At 39.9% G+C, this 22162-nt stretch overlaps 2 protein-coding genes across 2 annotated transcripts in view; one reads left to right on the top strand and one right to left on the bottom strand.

Moving 5' to 3' along the window:
• Ak2 (Adenylate kinase 2) overlaps positions 1–15687 on the bottom strand; it is a 102577-nt gene extending 86890 nt beyond the window's left edge. The window contains exon 1 of the mRNA XM_067152560.2: positions 15382–15687. Coding sequence (XP_067008661.1) covers positions 15382–15492 — 111 coding nt within the window. The 5' untranslated portion in view covers positions 15493–15687. The remainder of the gene's footprint in view (positions 1–15381) is intronic.
• Positions 15688–15934: 247 nt separating this feature from the next.
• Positions 15935–22162, top strand: part of Hydr1 (phospholipase Hydr1) — a 96241-nt gene continuing 90013 nt past the window's right edge. Inside the window, exons 1-3 of the mRNA XM_067152559.2 lie at positions 15935–16487; positions 16688–16857; positions 16994–17204. Coding sequence (XP_067008660.1) covers positions 16377–16487; positions 16688–16857; positions 16994–17204 — 492 coding nt within the window. The 5' untranslated portion in view covers positions 15935–16376. The remainder of the gene's footprint in view (positions 16488–16687; positions 16858–16993; positions 17205–22162) is intronic.

Raw genomic sequence — 22162 nt, 5'->3', positions numbered from 1 at the left:
AGCCTGTATATGTTCACCGCGGGCGCGGCGTGTTTCAACACCTCTGCTCCCCTCATAGTGCGGGCGAGCGGTATCTCAGGGTACTTGAGGGGTCCGAGCGGCCTCCTTTGGACGCAAGCTGCAACGGCCGGTCTGGCCATCCAACTTCATCAACCTCAACTACATGGACAGTTACGATAAGCAATGACTACACTCGGGAATTCAACAGCAATATTTGGTGGACATTGCAAAATTTTTCATCACTTTTAAGTATTAAAAGTTTATCCTCAGAATTCTACTTCTACAAACTTAAAAACTATTCTTCATCTGCAACAACAAAATTTTGAAACTAAATCAAACCAAATTAAGAAAATCTTATACATTTTTTTGGCAATTAATCTCCATATCTACATCAAAACTTGGACCTTGTTTTCAAACAATTTCATGTGTCACCCCGGGAGGAACTTTTGGGGGGGGAGGTCTGTACCGGGCGGTACACCTCCACTCCGCTAATTTAAAATGTGCGTCAGTTGAAACTCCTCTGCTGGAGGAAGTCTGAACTTTATCTACGCTATTAATTCTCTACTTTCTCGGAAGATGTCACCACGTGGAAAATTTTGAGTTTTTGAACTGTGTCATTTTTGATGTGGTTTTGTTTCGCTTGAAGTAAGAAGTGTGAACTTTCTCTTCTAGAGGACACTACTGAAGATCAACAATAGTGCAACCTAGTGCGGAGTCAAAGAACTATTTTGTTGGAGAAATTTTTATTTCAAATGTTTGTTCTTTGCTAAATTTTTTTCAGTCTTTGGTTAAGTTGGCAATATTAACCCCTTCTTTCCCCTTGTTTTAAATCTAGCCTATCCCGAATTTCTTGAATTCATTTTCCACCAATTATGTGTTTCTTCTTAGTATTGTGTAGGGGGTTTATTGATCTACCAATAAAATCATCGCGGGAGGGTGTTTTCATTCCCCTAATGCCTAGAACCTTCTGCGAGAGTATTTAAACTGCTGATTTTAGGGTCTCCGGGCCACTTCTGTTCCATCTTTCAGTGTATAAAGTACATAGCAGGAGGCGGGAAGCGCCTCTTTCCTCGGCAGCGGTCATCAACAAGGTAATGGCCGATTAATAAATTCTTTCTTTGCTAGCTCAGCAGTTTAACTCTCGGGGCGGGTGCGAAGCGTTCCTACATGTAACCTTTTCCTAAAATGTAACGATCTTTTCTTCTATTCTCTTTTAAGCTGCATATTGGGATAGAGAGTGCTAACCCTCTCGAGCTCCCACTCACATTGTCTTGAGGTGAACTTATTTTCTCAACCTATTCTTCGTTAATGTAAAACAAATTGCTCTTTTCTAAAGTCACCTCGGTAGTATGGGATTAGCCCTTGCATTAGTGGCCTAGAGCCAGATTAGGTTTTTAAAAACAAGTGTATTAGGAGTGCAAGATCGCCTCCTCTCAAATTGTTATTTTAGAGGTCATGTAATTGCCCATTTTTATTTAATAGACCTCAGTAGGTTGGGTACTTTACCCCTGTGTCTATGTCCAGTGAGGACAACTTGAAGGTGGAGTTTGGTGTGGCCTGGGAGAGGCTTAAATTTTGAGAGCGAGTGGCTCTTTGAAAATTGAGTGTTGTACGCCTCGTGGAGGCTTTTCTGTGTAATTTGGAGCAAGGGCTCCTAGGTATGAATGGGGTTTTCTGCCCCTCTGTTAAAACTCGTGTTTGGGGTAAAACTGAGCTGATTGCCCAAGCAGTGTAAAATCAGGGCGCGAAGCCCAATTCCTGTAAATATTGTAACTACCCTTTTTGATTTGCTACTTTGTACCTGCCATGCTTGTTATTTCTTTGTTTTTGAAAAGAAAATATAACCTTGTTAAATTTTAAATTAATTTTGCTTTCGTAGATGGAGACCTATTCACACCCGCACCTTCTTTCACCTCTACCTACCACGGAAAACTCCGTAACAATAATAATAATAATATTAATAATAATAATAATAATAATAATAATAATGAAAAGTTGAAGGAGCAGAAGATAAAGAACTTGCAATAATAATTTGAGAATAATAATTATGATGAAAGGAAATTAAGATATTTAATGGGCGATGATTCATTGTTATGAATATCATAATAATAATAATAATAATAATAATAATAATAAAATATTTATGAGGAAGCTGATCATTATATTGTGCGGATAAATTAGGAGGAAGAACGACCCTTCGTTTGAAACGTCGGCAAGGGTTGGCATATAATCATCCCGGATGACAAATGATAATAATCAAATACCAGATTATAATTGAAATTAATGATAATAATAAAATTAATTGATGGTAGTCAAAGAATATGATAATGATCAGATAAAGAATGGTAATGATATTATTTAATAATCATAGGAGGATATGCTAGGGACAGTCATCCTGTGTCGAACTGTTCCGAACCAGATGTTGGGTTTTCACGGGGAGATTGTTAGCAGTAGATACGTAAATAACCCACGGACGGCATATGTTTTCATGGTCAGAGCATAGTAATGAACCTTTCCGTACGTCATGTCGTATTGACAAGTGTAAATATTAAAGTAGCTTTTGAGTTAATGAACTCTACCTGGTGTGTTTGTGAATCTGGAAATAATGGGCTAGAGTTTGTCCGTATTATAAATTCCCGTTTTTTCGAGGCGATAACATTTTCTACGGTGGGTGTCCGGCTCACCAGAATGTACATACCGGAAGTGTCTCATGTCCAAACGGAACGAGGAGACGACAGTAAAAAGTTACTGTCGTGCCTTCGTCTCCGAAAGAAGATCTCCAGCGGTGAAACGTCCAATCATACGGATGTGAATTCGATCCCCAGTAACCAATTGGGGCGAATTCACCAGATGTTTTACACTACCAGAGTAGTGAGGTAAAATCCAAGTATTATGTCATTTATTTTTCAGGATGAAAGTGTCCCAATGTAAAATTGTCATCATGTGTAGTATGCAAAATAAGTAAATAAATTGCTCTCCATTGCAATTTCAATAGGAAACAGTTTCCATATCTTTTCATTGTAGTTAGTCCAGTATGCCCATGGAATTTAAGTTGTCACTTCCCAGTCCTATTGTGGAGTCAAAAATTTGTATCCATGAATGAGTCGTCCCCCGTAACCTTAAATTTGCATGCCCCGTTCATCCCTGTGTTCATTTGATGCGCCGATATATATTTTTTTGATTTTCTTTATATAATTTTTTTTATCGTTTTCGAACTGATCACCCCTGAGATAAATGCTAGTCTGGGACTCAGGAGGTGGGCGGGTGCATAATGGCGCCCAACGTAAAAGGGCCTATTGCATCATGTTTGAGCAACGGGTGACTATTTTTTTTTTACGAAAAAAAAAAAAAAAACACATCTGAATTTTTGTTGTATTAGCGACGATATCATTAACGACCAGCTCAGTGCCCGATTTCATTATAGATAGGCCCAGTTGTTTAACTTCAATGTAAACCCAATCGGGATATTTAATTAAATTTTGACCGCATCACGGTTAAGTTAAATAGTGGTTTTAGATATGTCAAGTAGTATTTCATGTTAAAGTAAGGTTAGTTTCGAACGGGGCTAGACTTGATAATTATACAAGAGTAATTTATTGCTATAAAGGCTCATTAAATTAATAATTCCCTATTCTATGAAATTAAAATTTGATTGTGATTTAGTGAGACTCCACATAAATATAACTATCCATGGGCAGGAATTTTAGATAGGCAAAATTTATTAGGAATACTGTATTTGGTAAAAATGTGACTGAGAACCAGATTCAAGTATTAATAAAAAGATAATGGAACTGTGTAAGTTAAATTTAAATTATTTCAAGACAGGTGACTTCAAGTTTTCCATCGTTGTATTATCGATTGTTGTTGTTGTTATTGTCATAGTCTGGAGTGACTGATGATATCTAATTCAGGCATAATAAGCACGTGATGGCAATTAACATGCAAATTTGAATTACGATATATAATAATTCGCTATGTGAAAGCGAAAAATATTGTTTTGGTTTTGAATTTGGAAAGTAAAAATTCTAGAAAATATTAACGAGGATATAACCGTATGATAGGGCCTAGACCCACAATTGTCGTAATCGTGTGCGATAGGATGAGAGGCTGATCAGCCCTCTTTTCTCATTTGATATAATGTCAGACGAAGTTGGGGAGCGTCCCCAAGGTGAACAGTTAGAAGGACAGGGAGAGGTGAAAGCTCTCACTTTGGAAGACTTGATGCGAGGTTTGGCTATAACGACGGAACAAATGCAGGCCGCTAGTGTTTCTACTAAACAGGAACTGACATCTATAATTCAGGCCGCGAGTGTTTCACTAGAGCGTAAAATTGAGACTAATAGACAGGAACTGACGGAACAAATACATGCCGCTAATAGTTCGTTAGAAATTAAAGTGGACAAAGTGCAGGCCGCTAGCGTTTCTTTAGAAAATAAAGTCGATATGGTACAGGCCGCATGTGAAATTAATAAAATGAAACTCACAGAACAAATAGCTGAGGTTCATGCCGCCAGTATAACACTAGGACAGGAATTACGGGACCGAATGACCCAAGTCCAAGAGGCGTGTCATTTCGCTAAGGACGAATTGAAAGGGCATATCGACTCTTGTATTATTAGTGTCAATGAAAAGGTTGACCGAGTCAGGGATGAGGCGTTACTAGAACGTAACGAAATTAAGGAGAAATTAAAGGCCAGTATTCAGGAGATTTCAGCTCAGAGGTTGGTCGACCGCGAAGATTTAAAGGCGCACATCGAAGAGGTGAGGGTTGAATGTCGCAAAGAAAACGATATCATCCGAAGCCACGTGGAAAGTAAAGGTGCACATACTGCAAATACTTTGGACAGGCACGAAAAGGGAATCGATGAGTTACGAGGTGAAACTGTTCGTACCCTAGTACTAGTAGCCGGTCTCAGAAATGAAATTCAGGACATAAAGACGAATTCGGAAGATCGTAGCCGTAGACTCACACAGTGTGAGGAGGCAAATATAGCATTGTTCAGAAAGACTGATGGGTTAGCGGAACAAAGCCAGACGATCGCTGACACAGAGGTCAGAATAGTGGAACAATTTAAGGTCCACACGGGGCAGAATTCAGTGTCCAAGCAAATGCCCGACAGTAATACCGAAAGGCTGGAAGAAATTAGAAAGGATCTGGAACAGGTCAAGGCCAGGTTAGAACAGCCAGGGTCACTTCAGGACTTCCATCTCCAGTACCGAGAGTTCGAGACCCCAGACAATCAGGGCTTTCATAAAAAGGAAGGCATGTCACAAGCCGATACGACCGGACTTAAATTTGAAGTAGGAGACGGATCGTCATCATCATCAAATGCCCTTCCGACATCTGTGGTCCACGTCATCAAAATGTCAGACGACAAACCACCTAGATAAGACGCTCGAGGACATATAACCCCTAAAGGCTTCATCTGCGAGATCACTAACTATATTAGTGAAAATAAAATTCCGGCGGAGCGGCAATTACGAACTGTAGAGAAGTTTTGGGACGGAGCACCTGCAATGTGGTTCAGGGCCTTCTTATAAACATTCGAGGATTTCATGGGATTCCGACAGGCGTTTTTGCAAAAATTCTGGAGTATCCAAGAACAGCAAGATCTTAGGTTGGAGTTGTATTCTAGACGTTATTCAACATCGTCCCCAACTAAATATTCAGAGTATTTCGTATCCCAATTTCATAAGATGCGGGAATTAGACAATCCGGTCAGTGAGACAGAACTCATTAGTGCTATCGGGAAGCAGTTACCATTTGAGGTCCAGCGGATGATGATTGCGTCGAATATTCAGACTGCAGTACAAGCGGAAGCTCTGTTACGTCAATTAGATCAGACCACGTATCACTCTAACCAGAGGCAACCCAGGCCTAGAGAGCAACAGATAAATAACGTCGAGAGGCAGACGGAAACTAGAACCATCAGTACTAGAAGTCAAGGAACGAGTACCGATCCAGAACCCAAGAGGATGTATGATCCAGGATGGAGACCCCGACAATGGAATCACGGAGGAGGATTTGCGGAAGGCAACTGGCAAACGAAGCATGTTAAATTCCATGACGAAAGGGGATACCGTGGATATGGGAATGGAAGGAGCGAAACTCAGCCGTACCACCGAAGAAATCAGAATAACCAAAGGCCTTACACGGAGGAGTACCGTAGAAATGGGGAGGATCGACACCCAGAAACACAGCAGTACCTCGATGAGCTGAAGAAGAGGAAATGGAAGGAGGCAATCCAAAATCATGACAGAAAGGATGACAAGCCATGTAGTGTTTGGGACCGAGACGATGGGAAACCATACATAGAGGCAACGATACAAACTATGGAGGAGCTACATCAGGAGACCAAGCAATATTTAGAAGACAAATGGAAGAAGGAGGCAAATGGTGGTCACAACGGGGAAAGGAACGCGCCGATGCCACAATACCAATATAATAGCCAGCTAAATCGAAACGCCCCTAGATTCGAGGACGAACGACAACTCTGTGCTAGGAGGAAAACAACAGAGTTTGAATAAGGCAGAGGATGACCAAGAAGAAGATGAGGACGAAGGAGAGGATGATGAAGAAGAAGATGGAAGAGAAGAAGAAGTCCAACTCATCCATAGGCAAATAGAAGCAAGACCATGCCCAGAATGCGGAGAGATCGACAGTGATGTCCAAGATTTCGTTAACAGGATCCACATGATTCAACGAGAGAATGAAGAATTGAGACTCAATAACCACAATCTGCGGGACGAGATCAGTCACCATCGAAAAGGAACGAAAGCAGTAATCAAATCATGATGAAAGTATGATGCGGATATATATAAAAAATCTCCTGATTATCACAAGATTTTTTTTTACCGAGCAACAGGAAAATGTACCCTGATGAGATAGGCCCTAGTTTCATGATTTGATTTTGATATGAGAAATACAGATATATAGAAATATTAAATGAAATACAGTGTCAGTTTTGTGTGGACGGGAGAATTTCAACATAGCCCGGACATATCGCGACTGTCCGTCGCCACACAGTAAGCTTGTCATTAGGGGGAAAATGTTTCTTGGCCAGAAGATAAGAGGATTAAATCTAGAGCTCACAACAACAGAATAATGACTTCGAGGAAGTGAAAGAGTATATATTTCGGACCAAGGGCGAGCGGATGTATCACCAATCAGATCAAAATTAAATGGATGGCTTTTCCGGCGTTTGCTCTATTAACCAGCGTTTCGTCTTAGGTCTGACACTAGACTCTTCAGAGTGGGATATGTCAGACCCTACCCACTGACGCTGGGGTGTATGCAGGTGAACTTATCAGAAGCTTATTTATGAAGCACAGTCTGATAACTGCATACGGGACATAAAACTCCACAATGGAATTAATGCCCGCCTAGCAATTCCAAATGGAAATTCTAAGTTCCCATGAAGGGAATTAGATTCTTTTCCACCAATAGAGCATATCTCCCGTATGCAGTTATCAGACTGTGCTTCATAAATAAGCTTCTGATAAGTTCACCTGCATACACCCCAGCGTCAGTGGGTAGGGTCTGACACATCCCACTCTGAAGAGTCTAGTGTCAGACCTAAGACGAAACGCTGGTTAATAGAGCAAACGCCGGAAAAGCCATCCATTTAATTTTGATCTGATTTTTGATATGCTCTATTGGTGGAAAAGAATCTAATTCCCTTCATGGGAACTTAGAATTTCCATGTATCACCAATACCGAGAATGTGACGTGCCAGTTTTTCCACGCCCGAGGCATTTGGTGTTGTCAACGTTACAAGGAAGAGATTTCAAACTAACCGAAGCGGTGTTGACCAATGAGAAAATTTATCACAGGCTCGCAGATAAACCAACATAAGAAAAACTCAGAGTGAACTCCAGTTAGCTTCTCCGATAACAATAATTAAATTATTCCAACCACATAATTGAATAGAGGGGATTTTTGTGATATCGTTCCCATGTTGATTAATTGTAATCGTCATAAATTAAAGTAATGAATTCGTGGAAATGACCCACGCTATCTCGCCATTGGTCGAGATGAGCACGCCATCAGGGATGCCGAGTTAGCGCGCGAAAGGTGGAGGACAGAAATTAAGTGATATTTCCATGATCACCGAACGATAGGAGTTCAGAATACGACACATGAATGTGTATCGCCAGTGTATTAAGTAGGATAAAGCAAGAGATCCAAATCCGCCTGCATATGCCGATTTAGGATAACCAACCCCCCTCTCCAGGAGTTGACCGCGGATGACCCCGGCGGGAAATCATATCGTCCATAAAAGTCCAGAAGCGGACCTCACATCACTCAGTTCTCACCAGTCACCAGTCGTTATCGGTCACCAGTCGTGTCAGTCGTATGAAGTAGTTGAGACTCTGACACGTTGACTCTGTAAGTCAGTACCTCGGGACGCATTCGAAGTCAGTTAAAGCTGAAAGTGCGTGAATTATTAGGAGAATGAATACGAACAGTGAAATTATCCATAGTACCGAGTGTAACTAATCAGTACAACTGTATGTTGAATTTAATCAATGTCATGTGATTAAATAATAAATAACTAACGGAACGCCGATAGTACCTTTGGAAGGCAGTGTGCGGAGCCTGAAGTAAACACCTCAAGATAGACGGTGAATAACCATCCGAGCAGGGAACTATAGGAGCTAGGCGATTATCAAGACGGCTTAGAAATAAACCAGGAAGTGCCGGTTGAAAATGCGATACACGCCGGTTCAAATGAACGACATTTTGTCGTAATGTATCACGACGTGTGTTTCGGGCGTATATGAAGAGTATATTGTGCGAGTGTCAGGGGTCTAGGAGCACCTATAAGTGTTTTTTTTGTTATTAGTATTCTTGTGTAAAATAGTGTAATAAGGTATTAATCATGGGTAGTCACCCAGAAGTGTTTTATGGTGTTAAATTTGTATTGTGCGACATGATGGACGAGTAGATCACCATGGGGCCGTAAGGCCTATACCTCCTCCGCTACGAGACAATGGAATTCTACATAGGAATGAGTACACAATTTTGATATTGGGGAATGTTATCGCGACTAAACGGGGTTCAGTGTAAATTAATTATGGTTACTTAACATGGTCCGCTTCCCGAGTCCATGATTTTTTTTTTTGTTAGACGGACGAATTAATTTATATTAACGTAATAATGGGTTAGATTAATTAATTTGAGTATTTGTTTGTTGTATATAATGTAAATATGGGATATATTTCTTTCAATTAATGCATGCTGTTCGTAATACTTTGACTTAAGTTCATTTCAAGTGTTAAATTCTTTTTTGTGCTAACCCATTTATTTGAATTTCATTCACTGCGGTGATTATTTGTATCTTAATTAGGAATAATTTCTATTAGACAGCCAGATTATGAAAGAGCCAGAGTATGTAAGTTTTGTGTTGCGTACGGAAGGTCATTAAAATACTAATAATAATCATGTTTGTGAGTTGACAAAGGAAAGTAAAATAATAATAATAATAATATTTGTGCGTTTGTGAGTTAAAGTATAATAATAATAATGACAGTGCTTCGCGAGTTAGCCAGTGCAAATATAATAATCAATGTGGAGATGACATGTAGCGTTAAAGACTTCATTCGCGTAATCAGTTTGATTTTACGTAAATTTTTGATTTTACGTTTTTGGACTTTAATTTAACCATTAAAATTTTGTTTAAAAGCGATATAGGCACGTGAATTAGAATGGTCACGATATGTTAAAAGCCCAGAATGATTTGAGCCCATATTTAGAGTTGGAAGTCATGAGGGACGAATATCCGGCGTGAAATAAATTGAGCCGTATTGTTTGTAATGATGAAATAGATGAATCTCAAGGCCTAAGATGATATAAATGCATATGCCGGTGTTATTAGTGGTAGAATCCACGCACCGAGGATTATTTTATGAATTAAATGTTTGAAGAGTTCCGATGAAAGGAAATGGACTTCAAATTTGAAGGAACAGTTTAGCAATCGCCGGCATTGGAGGTATTTGCCCAGCCGCGATGTGCCATAGGTTGTGAGATGTGTCTTGGGAGGACAGGTGTCCCCATATAAAATTAACGGCAGTACGAAAGTGAAGGTACGGTCCCGAATACCGTGTTGTCCCGACCGATATACAGCAGATCTTAGTGGTTCATAACGGGATTTAACATATGTGACTAAATTCTAAAGAGTGGAAATTAAAATATCATCTTTCCATTTTTAATAATAATAATAAAAATAATCATACTCCAAGTGAATCTTGTCTTAAATCAAGTGCTTAGTGCCAAGATAAATCGGAATCGTAAAAGGGGTTATGCGTTAAAGAGTGGACTACCGTGTAACAGGCGAAATTAATTTTTTTAAATTAATAATAATAATAAATAAAATATTTGAAGAAGAAGAAGAATTTACTTTTTATATTTTGGACATAATAATGATGTTGGGAGTTGAAATGAAAGATTTGAGATTTTTAACTAATAATAATAATAATAAATAAAATATTTGAAGATGGAGAAGAAGAATAACCAATGAAGCTACTTTTTTTTATTTTTTATTTTTTAATGAAAATAATAAGAGCGAGAAGTTGAAGTATTATAGCGAGGATGATTACGGGTTACGATAATCACGATTTCCACTATTAATAACAATAATAATAATAATAATAATAATAATAATAATAATAATAATAATGAAAAGTTGAAGGAGCAGAAGATAAAGAACTTGCAATAATAATTTGAGAATAATAATTATGATGAAAGGAAATTAAGATATTTAATGGGCGATGATTCATTGTTACGAATATCATAATAATAATAATAATAATAATAATAATAATAATAATAATAATAATAATAATAATAATAATAATAATAAAATATTGATGAGGAAGCTGATCATTATATTGTGCGGATAAATTAGGAGGAAGAACGACCCTTCGTTTGAAACGTCGGCAAGGGTTGGCATATAATCATCCTGGATGACAAATGATAATAATCAAATACCGGATTATAATTGAAATTAATGATAATAATAAAATTAATTGATGGTAGTCAAAGAATATGATAATGATCAGATAAAGAATGGTAATGATATTAATTAATAATCATAGGAGGATATGCTAGGGACAGTCATTCTGTGTTGAACTGTTCCGAACCAGATGTTGGGTTTTCACGGGGAGATTGTTAGCAGTAGATACGTAAATAACCCACGGACGGCATATGTTTTCATGGTCAGAGCATAGTAATGAACCTTTCCGTACGTCTTGTCGTATTGACAAGTGTAAATATTAAAGTAGCTTTTGAGTTAATGAACTCTACCTGGTGTGTTTGTGAATCTGGAAATAATAGGCTAGAGTTTGTCCGTATTATAAATTCCCGTTTTTTCGAGGCGATAACATTTTCTACGGTGGGTGTCCGGCTCACCAGAATGTACATACCGGAAGTGTCTCATGTCCAAACGGAACGAGGAGACGACAGTAAAAAGTCACTGTCGTGCCTTCGTCTCCGAAAGAAGATCTCCAGCGGTGAAACGTCCAATCATACGGATGTGAATTCGATCCCCAGTAACCAATTGGGGCGAATTCACCAGATGTTTTACACTACCAGAGTAGTGAGGTAAAATCCAAGTATTATGTCATTTATTTTTCAGGATGAAAGTGTCCCAATGTAAAATTGTCATCATGTGTAGTATGCAAAATAAGTGAATAAATTGCTCTTCATTGCAATTTCAATAGGAAACAGTTTCCATATCTTTTCATTGTAGTTAGTCCAGTATGCCCATGGAATTTAAGTTGTCACTTCCCAGTCCTATTGTGGAGTCAAAAATTTGTATCCATGAATGAGTCGTCCCCCGTAACCTTAAATTTGCATGCCCCGTTCATCCCTGTGTTCATTTGATGCGCCGATATATATTTTTTTGATTTTCTTTATATAAATTTTTTTATCGTTTTCGAACTGATCACCCCTGAGATAAATGCTAGTCTGGGACTCAGGAGGTGGGCGGGTGCACTTGAGAAGAATCGACAGAAACAAGGGTGGCCTACTCTACAAAAGGCTCTACTGGTTGCCTATCAAGGAACCATCCCTGCTGCATCCAACAAAGGCAAGCACGCCTGGTGGACCACAGAGTGCAATCAGGCTATAGAAGAAAGACACAGAGCCTGGATCAAGTGGAGCCAGTGCAAGGATGAACCCAACCATCAGGCTTTCATTGTGCAAAGAAAAACAACAGCGAGCATCATGCGTAAAACTAAGAGGAACTACAACAGGTCTCAAATACAACAGGCAGAAGACGACTTCAAGAAATCTCTACAAGGGACTCAAGAAACAGTCTACCTCATACACGGCCCCCACCGAGGGGCCAGATGGGAAACTCCAAATAAAGAACAGAGACTGCACTAACACCTTTGCAGAGTACTTCCAGAAACTCCTCAATGCAAAAGAACCTAAAGAGAGACTTACCGTACCTTTACCAAGCCCACTGCCAGGAACCAGGACTCTGTACCACCCAACAGGGAAGAAACAGAGGAGATAATCAAATGCCTCAAGAACAAGGCCCCAGGTGAAGATGGTATAGTTGCAGAGATGTGGAAACATGTAGATAAACAGTCCCTGCAGAGTATCACCCAGATCATCCACGACATATGGAGAACAGAGGTCTTGCCAGAGGGTTGGACCTCAGCCGTGATTTATCCACTACACAAGAAGGGAAGTAAGACCAACCAGTGTTCTCCCCAGAAATTTTCGTCAGCCGGGTGGCAGGAATGAGTAATCGGGCGGAGAATACTACGTAAAAAATTAATACGATAAAATTTCAATGTATTCCCCTCAGGGCATTAACAATAATATTAGGCAGGTAAATATTAACTGCAAAATTGAACTATTTTATTGTTATTATCATGAACAAGGCATAACTTCTAGTATTCTACTGCTCGTTCATAATCATGTAACACCGGGACTTACCACTCGGTTGCTGTGGAGTGCCACACAGGTTTGTGACGACATGCGGAATCGAGTCCTCCCATGCAACTTCACACTAATCCAGACACCGTTCGTGCACGACACTACGCGATAGTCAAGCTAAACATTTAAACTCTGATGTAATCGATGCAATTATGCTAACAATAATGAAGATTTATCATTTATATAAACAGTTTTACAGTATATACACACCTTAATCTGGAGCACCCCATGACTTAAATATGTATTAATATTACGTAAATAGAACATATCGAGGTTTTATTAGCCGGGTGGTCTGTAAAAACAGCAGGGCAGTGCGCCCACTGAAAGGTCCTGGTGAGAACACTGCTGACCTAAACAACTACAGAGGCAACTCCCTGTTGCTTGTAACCTACAAGATCTTCTCAACAGCCCTGCTAACTAGAGTCACCGAACAGTTGGACTCCCAACTAGGCAAATACCAGGCTGGTTTCCGCATCAGTAGGTCCTGTACAGAGCAGATACAAAACCTCAAGACCATCCTCACATACAGGAGCCGAGGAGGACACCCCTGGGTAGCCATTATGATGGATTTCAGTAGATAGACAGACTCTCTTCTCTACCCTGTGTGAACTAGGCCTAGATGAGAAGACCACCAGACTGGTCCAAGCTACCTTGACGAACACCACCTCCAAAATCAAGTTCAGGTGTGAGCCTCAGATGTCGCCGGTCACGGTCATCGAGGGTGGTCATTCGTCTGTTGTGGACTGTGACACCCGCATTCAACCATTCACGATGCACCCTGGACACGGTTGATCGTGTGAAGCCAAATTCCCGCACCACTTTCGAAATCGCACTTCCCATCCGTCGGGCACCGACCACCATACCCCGTTCGAATGGTGTCAGCTCACGACGACGTTCCATGTTATACCTATCACATGCACAGCCACTGCTCAGAAGGTCTCAGAAGGGCGCAGACAACACACCTGTGCATCAGTGCTCCGCTATCCCATGACATTTGCTCAGTCAGTGTACTTAGGAGAATGTATCTCAGCAACAAGCGAGAGCAAAACTTGGGCCATAGACACCAGGTGCACCAAGTTAGAGAGGGCCTATCATTCCTGTAAAAGCATCTACACGTCGAAGTACATCTCCAAGAACCTAAAGCTGAAGCACTACAACTCTGCAGTAAGACCCTCTGTACCGGGCGAGTTGGCCGTGCGCGTAGAGGCGCGCGGCTGTGAGCTTGCATCCGGGAGATAGTAGGTTCGAATCCCGCTATCGGCAGCCCTGAAGATGGTTTTCCGTGGTTTCCCATTTTCACACCAGGCAAATGCTGGGGCTGTACCTTAATTAAGGCCACGGCCGCTTCCTTCCAACTCCTAGGCCTTTCCTATCCCATCGTCGCCATAAGACCTATCTGTGTCGGTGCGACGTAAAGCCCCTAGCAAAAAAAAAAAAAAAAAAAAAAAAAAAAAAGAGGACCCTCTGTACTCTACGCCTCTGAGTGCCTGTTGATGAATTGAAAGGGCCCACTCAGGAAACTTAGAACTTAAAGAGAGGAAGATCTTGAGGAGGATACTAGGACCCACAAGAGAGGAGAATGGCACCTACAGGATCAGGCACAACAAAGAGTTCTATGAACATCAGGAAGACAGACACATGTATGAGAAAAAGGCGACCGATTTCTACGGACACATGAACCGCCTGAAACCCTGCAGGCTCACCAACAGAATTTTCACAGTGACAAGTATGGGAAAGGCTTCCAAGACAAAGTAGATCACCTCAGTAAAATCAGAAAGAAATATGGCCTGAATTTTATGCAACTGAAGGCATGATATCTTCAGACTGGAAAACGCCCGACTACGATCTTCGACATATGGTAGGCCTAACTTGTTTCTAAGTGCACAGATTCTGCTTCCGAGTGTGTAAAACCAAAACCTTCCATGAGCCAGCCTTAGAGTGCACCTGTGAACTATCTGGACAGAAGTGTGAATGACATCATGCGAGAGGTGTAAATAGGAGACAGGGGTCTCTTAAGAATTTATGTAGTGAATAAATTTTTCTTTTTCACTATATGCTTTTTTTTTTTTTTTTTTTTTTTTTTTTTTTTTTAGCTATAAGCTTCAATAAATTATTATTATAGCAACTCTCCATTCATTTGGTACGACACCTACATGCAAACAGTAAGCAAGTAAGTTTCAAGGTCTAGGTTAGATTTTCTCAAGAAGGTCCTCTGTTTCGTTTGGGTGTGTAAACAGTAATCGCTAGCATTTTCGAAAATGTTCGAGTTAAACTTTTCTCCATCATTTTAGGATTCAATATTAACTTACCACAATACTTTTATTATAACATAACAACACACAAATGTGCATTAAAGTCTACCATAACCTATTAATGACCAAATTACTTTCACTAAGCGCTAATTTGTTCTTAATACCACAAATTTAACTCACTTGGGTCCCCTTTCCCGATCCAGGTGGTCCCAACAGCACAGCTTTGATTCCAACGGGTTCCACCTCATGTTCTGGTTGTTCCTTTGGAAGAGGAGAAGCTAAGGGGGGCATATTTGTTGATTTCTATGTCCGTGTTCAATCCAACAGCACAAAATGTACACTAACAAACGAGGATGTGTACGGTACAGCACAACACACTTAAGTCCTCGGACTACGATAGACGATACCACTGAGTACGGTACGTATGGAGATGGAGAAGACTGCTGGTCGACCTGGTCGACGAATATGCGCATTCGCATTAACCTTCTTCAACTGTTATCAATTCCCTCTATCTCCGTTAATGTACTTGCAGTTCCGACCAAAGACGTGGTAGTCGACAATCGACCTTTGCCCGTGATTTCTGCAAATTCACGGAAATTCACGGTCGAAGCAATCTTAATCGAACACTCGACCTTAAAATTCCCATCGATTGTAAACGACTTACAAATGGGATAGGTCGGTTGAAATCTTGGTGATTCAAGCAAATCAGGTCCAGGTTTTCGCTCCAGTAGCTGCTACACGGACTTCTGACCCGTATTGACATGCGCTTAATTAGCTTTTAATGATTAAACTTGTTCGATTGGACACTGTCACTACCGTGAAACATAAATAAAATATTGTAAAGCTGTAGAGATACGCCTATCTGTCATGGGCGGGATAGATGACTGGCTGTCCGTCGAGATCAAGGTTCAAACGCGATATAGTAATTTAATTCAAGGACATTTCATTTGAGAGAGAAGTTAACAGTCGAGTGATTATCAGACTCGGCTATAGTTAATCTAAATTGCCGGATTTTTACTGTTGCTCTCGCTACGAAATCGAGTGTTGGAGTGTTGTACGAAAGGTCCATCCTGCCGCAATGCGTACGTAATTCGATTGAAGGACTGATAAGAATACAAGACCTACCTCTATGACATTGATGTATATCAGTTAAATTAAAAGAAAGGGCCTGAGAAATGGATTATATTTTGCCATTTTTTGATGTCATATCATATTTACCACGATGGTATATAGGAGCCTTTCTGGGCTGTGCATTTTTGTTGTATTATTTACGTGAAGCAGTAAAAGTAAGTAGAGAGATCTCAAACATTTCATATAGATATAGGCTGCAGTTACATTATGTAAGTTTAATATTACAATATCGCAATTATTTCAGTATTTTATGCACCATGTACATGAATTATGTACTTCATTTAAATGTTACTGTGGATGTAATTCCTTCATCTACATATAATACTACCACTTTTATCGTTTTCTGTTTTGGCAGCAACCGGTTCTTGCCTGCTCTAGTGGAAAATTTCGACAATTTCTGGAAGAAAATGTGCCAATTCTGAAAGAAAAGTATTGGCCCACGTTGTGGTGTTTTGAATCAAGAGCTCAGACAATTTTTGCCAGCCTGCTTCGGTCAAAACTGCTTCCTGATATGGCTTATCGTAGGTATGGTATTTTTTTCATCATCATATTATCCTAAAAGGTTCCTTTAATTAATTTGCTCTAAAAATATTGGCCACCTACAGTAAAGTATTTCACTTTTAGCTAGTGATCAGTCTTTGTTGGATGGGTTTGTTCACAGAGAAATTTTACATTTGAGTGATGGGGGACAAGTTGGATTGGATTGGTTGGAAGAAGGCTGCTCATCAAATTCCCCAATAATCATAATCTTACCAGGTCTGACTGGTGCTAGCCAAGCTGATTATGTGAAATGTTTGGTTCTATCAGCAAAACAACTTGGATTACGTACGGTTGTCTTCAATAACCGAGGAATGGGAGGTATCCAATTAAAGGTTTGTTTGCTGATTTTGAGAATATTTCATGAGCACATAATTAACTTATATCCTCGATATCTTGAGTTCTCATATCTAGTGCATGAAAACGGAAAGTAAATTGAATAAACATTAGTGGAATATATGTGTAGACATTTTAGCTAGAGGCAGCTGATGTGGGTGGTAATTGGCATAGACCGTTGTACTTGATGTTTGCAGAATAACTCCTGATTTTGCCCTAAGAGAATGTGCATCATATTCTTGAGCTGATAATACTGGTGGTACCGTAACTTTGTTCATATTTTGTCTGAAATTTCCACTTTTCTGAGTAGGTATTTGAAACCTCAATAGATTTCAATACAGACCATACCATTAGATTTGTAACATGTAAGTGGTATGTTCCGAAATGTCAGCAGAGAAATGGCGTGGAATGACATTAGTAGACGAATAAGTTTGAGTGGCGTCTTTAAAAGTAGGAAAGATCACAATATGAACGTAAAGTTGGAATTCAAGAGGACAAATTGGGGCAAATATTCATTTATAGGAAGGGAATTTAGGGACTGAAATAACTTACCAACAGAGATGTTCAATAAATTTCCAATGTCTTTGAAATCATGTAAGAAAAGGCTAGGAAAGCAACAGATAGGGAATCTGCAACCTGGGCGACTGCCCTAAATGCAGATCAGTATTGACAGAACCTCACTACTCCGTGAAGCCATTTCATCTTTGTCTTCCCACTTTACTTCACCATTTCAAGTCTAATTTCATCTATTCCTGCTGCTTTATGACAACGGAGTTTATTTACCATCCTTTCCACTTCCTCAAACATAATTTCACGAACATTTTCTTCCTCCCTATGAGCTTGGTTGTTCGCGACACCACCAGGAAGAATTCCTTTTACGTTGAGATTTTCAAAATATTCCCTCGACCTGTCCAGTGATTCCTGGGATCTATTATGAGTTCACCTGAATTACTCAAAGCAATGTTGATTTCCTTTTTCCCTCCTTTCCTAAGATTCTTTATTACCGTCCAGAAAGGTTTCCCTGCTGCTTGACCTAGCATTTCCAGGTTATTACCAAAATCTTCCCATGACTTCTTCTTGGATTCAACAATTATTTGCTTCGCTCTGTTTCTTTCATCACCCTGTCTGCACCAGCCCTTGTTTGGAAGCATTTCTGATAAGCTTTCTTTTTACGTTTACATGATGCTCTCACTTCATCATTCCACCAAGATGTTCACTTTTTCCGTCTTTACACACAGTCGTTCCTAGGCATTCTCTTGCTGTTTCTACTACAGCATCCCTGTATGCTACCTATTCTCTTCCTATATCCTGAACCTGCTTACTGTCCATTGTTCGAAACTTCTCACTAATCATATCCATGTACTTCTAATTTCCTTGTCCTGGATATTTTCTACCTTTATTCGTTTGCAGACAGATTTCACTTTCTCTACCCAATGCCTACAGATACTTAGTTCACTACAGATCAGATAGTGGTCTGTATCATTGAAAAATCCCCAAAAAACTCGTACATTCCTAACAGACTTTCTAAATTCAAAGTCGGTTAAGATATAGTCTATTATGAATCTGGTACCCCTAGCCTCCCACGTGTATCGGTGAATAGTCTTATGCTTAAAGAATGTATTCGAAACTGCTAAACCCATACTAGCAAAGAATTCCAGCAAATGCTTCCCATTCCCATTAGCTTCTAAATCTTCCCCACTTTTACCAATCACCCTTTCGTATCCTTCAGTTCTAATTCCAACTTTCACATTGAAATTGCCCATTAGCACTATCCTATCCTTACTGTTGATCCTGACTACGATGACACCCAATGCTTCATAAAACGTCAAGTTCATCCTCATCTGCACCCTCACATGGTGAATACACTGAGACAATTCTTGTCCTCATTCCTCCAACTGCCAAATCTACCCATATCATTCGCTCATTTATGTGCCTATCAGAAACTATGTTGCGTGCAATAGTATTCCTGATAAACAGCCCTACCCCAGAATCTGCCTTCCCTTTTTAATATCCGTCCACACTTTATAATCTATCTCTTCCTCGTTATCTATCCTTACCCGAATATCACTTACTTGTAGTACATCCAGTTCGGCCTGTCTTCGTCTTCTCCACCTTCCCCGCTATTTCTCCCCTCACTGCGAAATGTTTATGAGCAGTGAGCAGTGACACTGTTGTATGGGACAATGTTTCCGGTGTTAAAGCATTTTTTCAATTTGGTTTGAACAGACAATTAATCTTCTCTAGCTCTTCTTTTCCTTTATCGTTGCAATGATACCAGTTATGCCTGGAACAAGGTACCAGCTGACAGGAATTCTGAGAGCCTTCTTTACATTACAATCAGAAATAGGCCTACCCGCATGCAATCTAGTTTTTGTACAAATCATAACAGGAAAAAAATACCTTTCATATATGCATGTGGAATGAAACAGAAATACTGTAATCTTACCTGCTTCTCGATGCAGCTTAGGAAAAACTTCCTTCGACAAATTCACTGATTTCAGTTTCACCGATAAAGAAGCCGTCTGTTACCGAACGCATCGTCGCTCTCAGCACACTACACCATCCGAGTCAAGCCGAGTTGAGCCGAGTCGTACCGATGCACTGTGCACAGAGTCTCTGCGCCTCGATTTGCACGCGTGAGATTTTGGGTGTTTGAGAGGCCCTGCTCTAATGTAATAGTGAAGTGGAATGCCTTTTCTGAGTTGATATTACAATATCAATGAAGTTCTCTTACCTCTAACTTGTGGCTAAAACAGAATAGCTCACAGCTGTGGATTGTCTCACAAAAAAGATACCATTATAAATTTATAATCTAATATTATTTGACTATATACATACCACTTAGTCAAGCAGCTCGTCTTCTTTATCCCAATTCTTCCCAGCCCAAATTTACAACATTTTTGTAACGCTGCTCTTTTTATTACATGTTATAAAACTCATTTTTGGTCCGTAATGAAAATTTATAGTTCAAAAACAAAAAAAAGTCTATTTTTGTTCTTGAACGCTGCTCTTTTGTCGGAAATCACCCAGAACGAATCGAGCTGCTTTTCTTTGGATTTTTTCCACTTCTTGAATCGAGTAATCCTGGTGAGGGTCCCATACACTGGAACCATACTCTAGTTGTGGTCTTACCAGAGACTTATATGTCCTCTCCTTTACATCCTTACTACAACACTTAAACACCCACATAACCATGTGCAGAGATCTGTATCCTTTCTTTACAATCCTATTTATGTGATTGCCCCAATGAAGAGCTTTCCTTACATTAACACCCAGATACTTACAATGATCCCCAAAAGGAACTGAGAGGACTTTTCCATTTGTGAAACTTACAACCTGACTTTTAACCCTGTTTATCATCATACCATTGCCTACTGTCCATCTCACAACATTATCGAGGTCATTTTGCAGTTGCTCAGAATCTTGTAAAATACTGAATAACATCATTTGCAAAAAGCCTTACCTCTGATTCCACTTGTTTACTCATATCATTTATATACATAAGAAAACATAAAGGTCCAGTAATACTGCCTTGAAGAATTCCCCTCTTAATTATTACAGGGTCAGATAAAGCTTCACCTACTCTAATTCTCTGAGGTATATTTTCTAGAAATATAGCGACCCATTCAGTCACTCTTTTGTCTAGTCCAATTGCACTCATTTTTACCAGTAGTCTCCCATGATCCACCCTATCAAATGCTTTAGACAGGTCAATTGCGATACAGTCCATTTGACCTCCTGAATCCAAGATATCTGCTATATCTTGCTGGAATCCTACAAGTTAAGCTTCTGTGGAATAACCTTTCCTAAAACCGAACTGCCTTCTATGGAATCAGTTATTAATTTTGCAAACATGTCTAATATAATCAGAAAGAATGCCTTCCCAAAGTTACATGCAATGCATGTCAAACTTACTGGCCTGAAATTTTCAGCTTTATGTCTATCACCCTTTCCTTTATACACAGGGGCTACTATAACAACTCTCCATTCATTTGGTGTAGTCTCATTTAAATCCCTAATCACTCTCCAGTCAGTATCCCTCCTACAGAGTATTCCACTGATAACAATCTCCGCTTCCTTAAACTTCACCCGTGCTGCATTTACCAGATCCCACACATCCCCTAACCATGTTGGTACTTATACCAGCTTGCCTTACGTTTTTGGTACCAGCGTGAAACACTACCACCTTCTCCTTCATCTCCTCCTGTTGGTAAGGTACCTTCAGATTGGACAAAAGCAGTAATTGCACCTATCTTTAAGCAACGGAACAGGAAGGATTGCAACAACTATCGAGGTATCTCATTGATTAGTATACAAAGCAAAGCACACTGGTTTTCATCCAACTTCCAGATTTTCAAACGACACAATCAATAGAACATTGGTTATGTTCTACAGAGAATTAAAAGGATGATAGGTACCAAGGTAGGTCTCAAAGACCAAGAAGAAATAGCCAAGATAGGAGTTGGGACTTTACTTCAAATTCCAGAGAGATAATACCAATATAGTTGGTTCCCTATGGGAATGAACATAGCTATCGTCCAGAGAGATGACAATGACCTACTTTGCCGTATTCACCTTCTGCAAGTTGCCAAGGGAGTGCACCCATTGCCATTACTAATGCATGTCTTCTTCCACTGCTTTTTCCACACCTATGGGGTCGTGGAGGCGAACTGTGCCACACCTGAGGTTTTAGCCGTTTTACTGCTGGATGTCCTTTATGCCAACCCTATAAGGAGGGATGTAAGAAGGAAACGTGAGCATGTCCATTACTTCCAGGCTTGATGTGTGGTATTATGGGAGGATTATGGTAGCAGATTTTTGGCCTGTATATCTCCATTATCAATACCGTACCCTCCATGTACTGTCCCCACCTGTCTGCACCTGCAATCATTCTTGCCAAATACAGTACATCACATTTGTAAACATATCTTTTCCTTTTCTTGTTCCTCTCTTTCTA

Source organism: Anabrus simplex, chromosome 8 (genome assembly GCF_040414725.1).
Source record: "Anabrus simplex isolate iqAnaSimp1 chromosome 8, ASM4041472v1, whole genome shotgun sequence".
In the NCBI taxonomy this organism is placed as follows: domain Eukaryota; kingdom Metazoa; phylum Arthropoda; class Insecta; order Orthoptera; family Tettigoniidae; genus Anabrus; species Anabrus simplex.
This window is presented reverse-complemented; position numbering and strand designations above follow the sequence as displayed.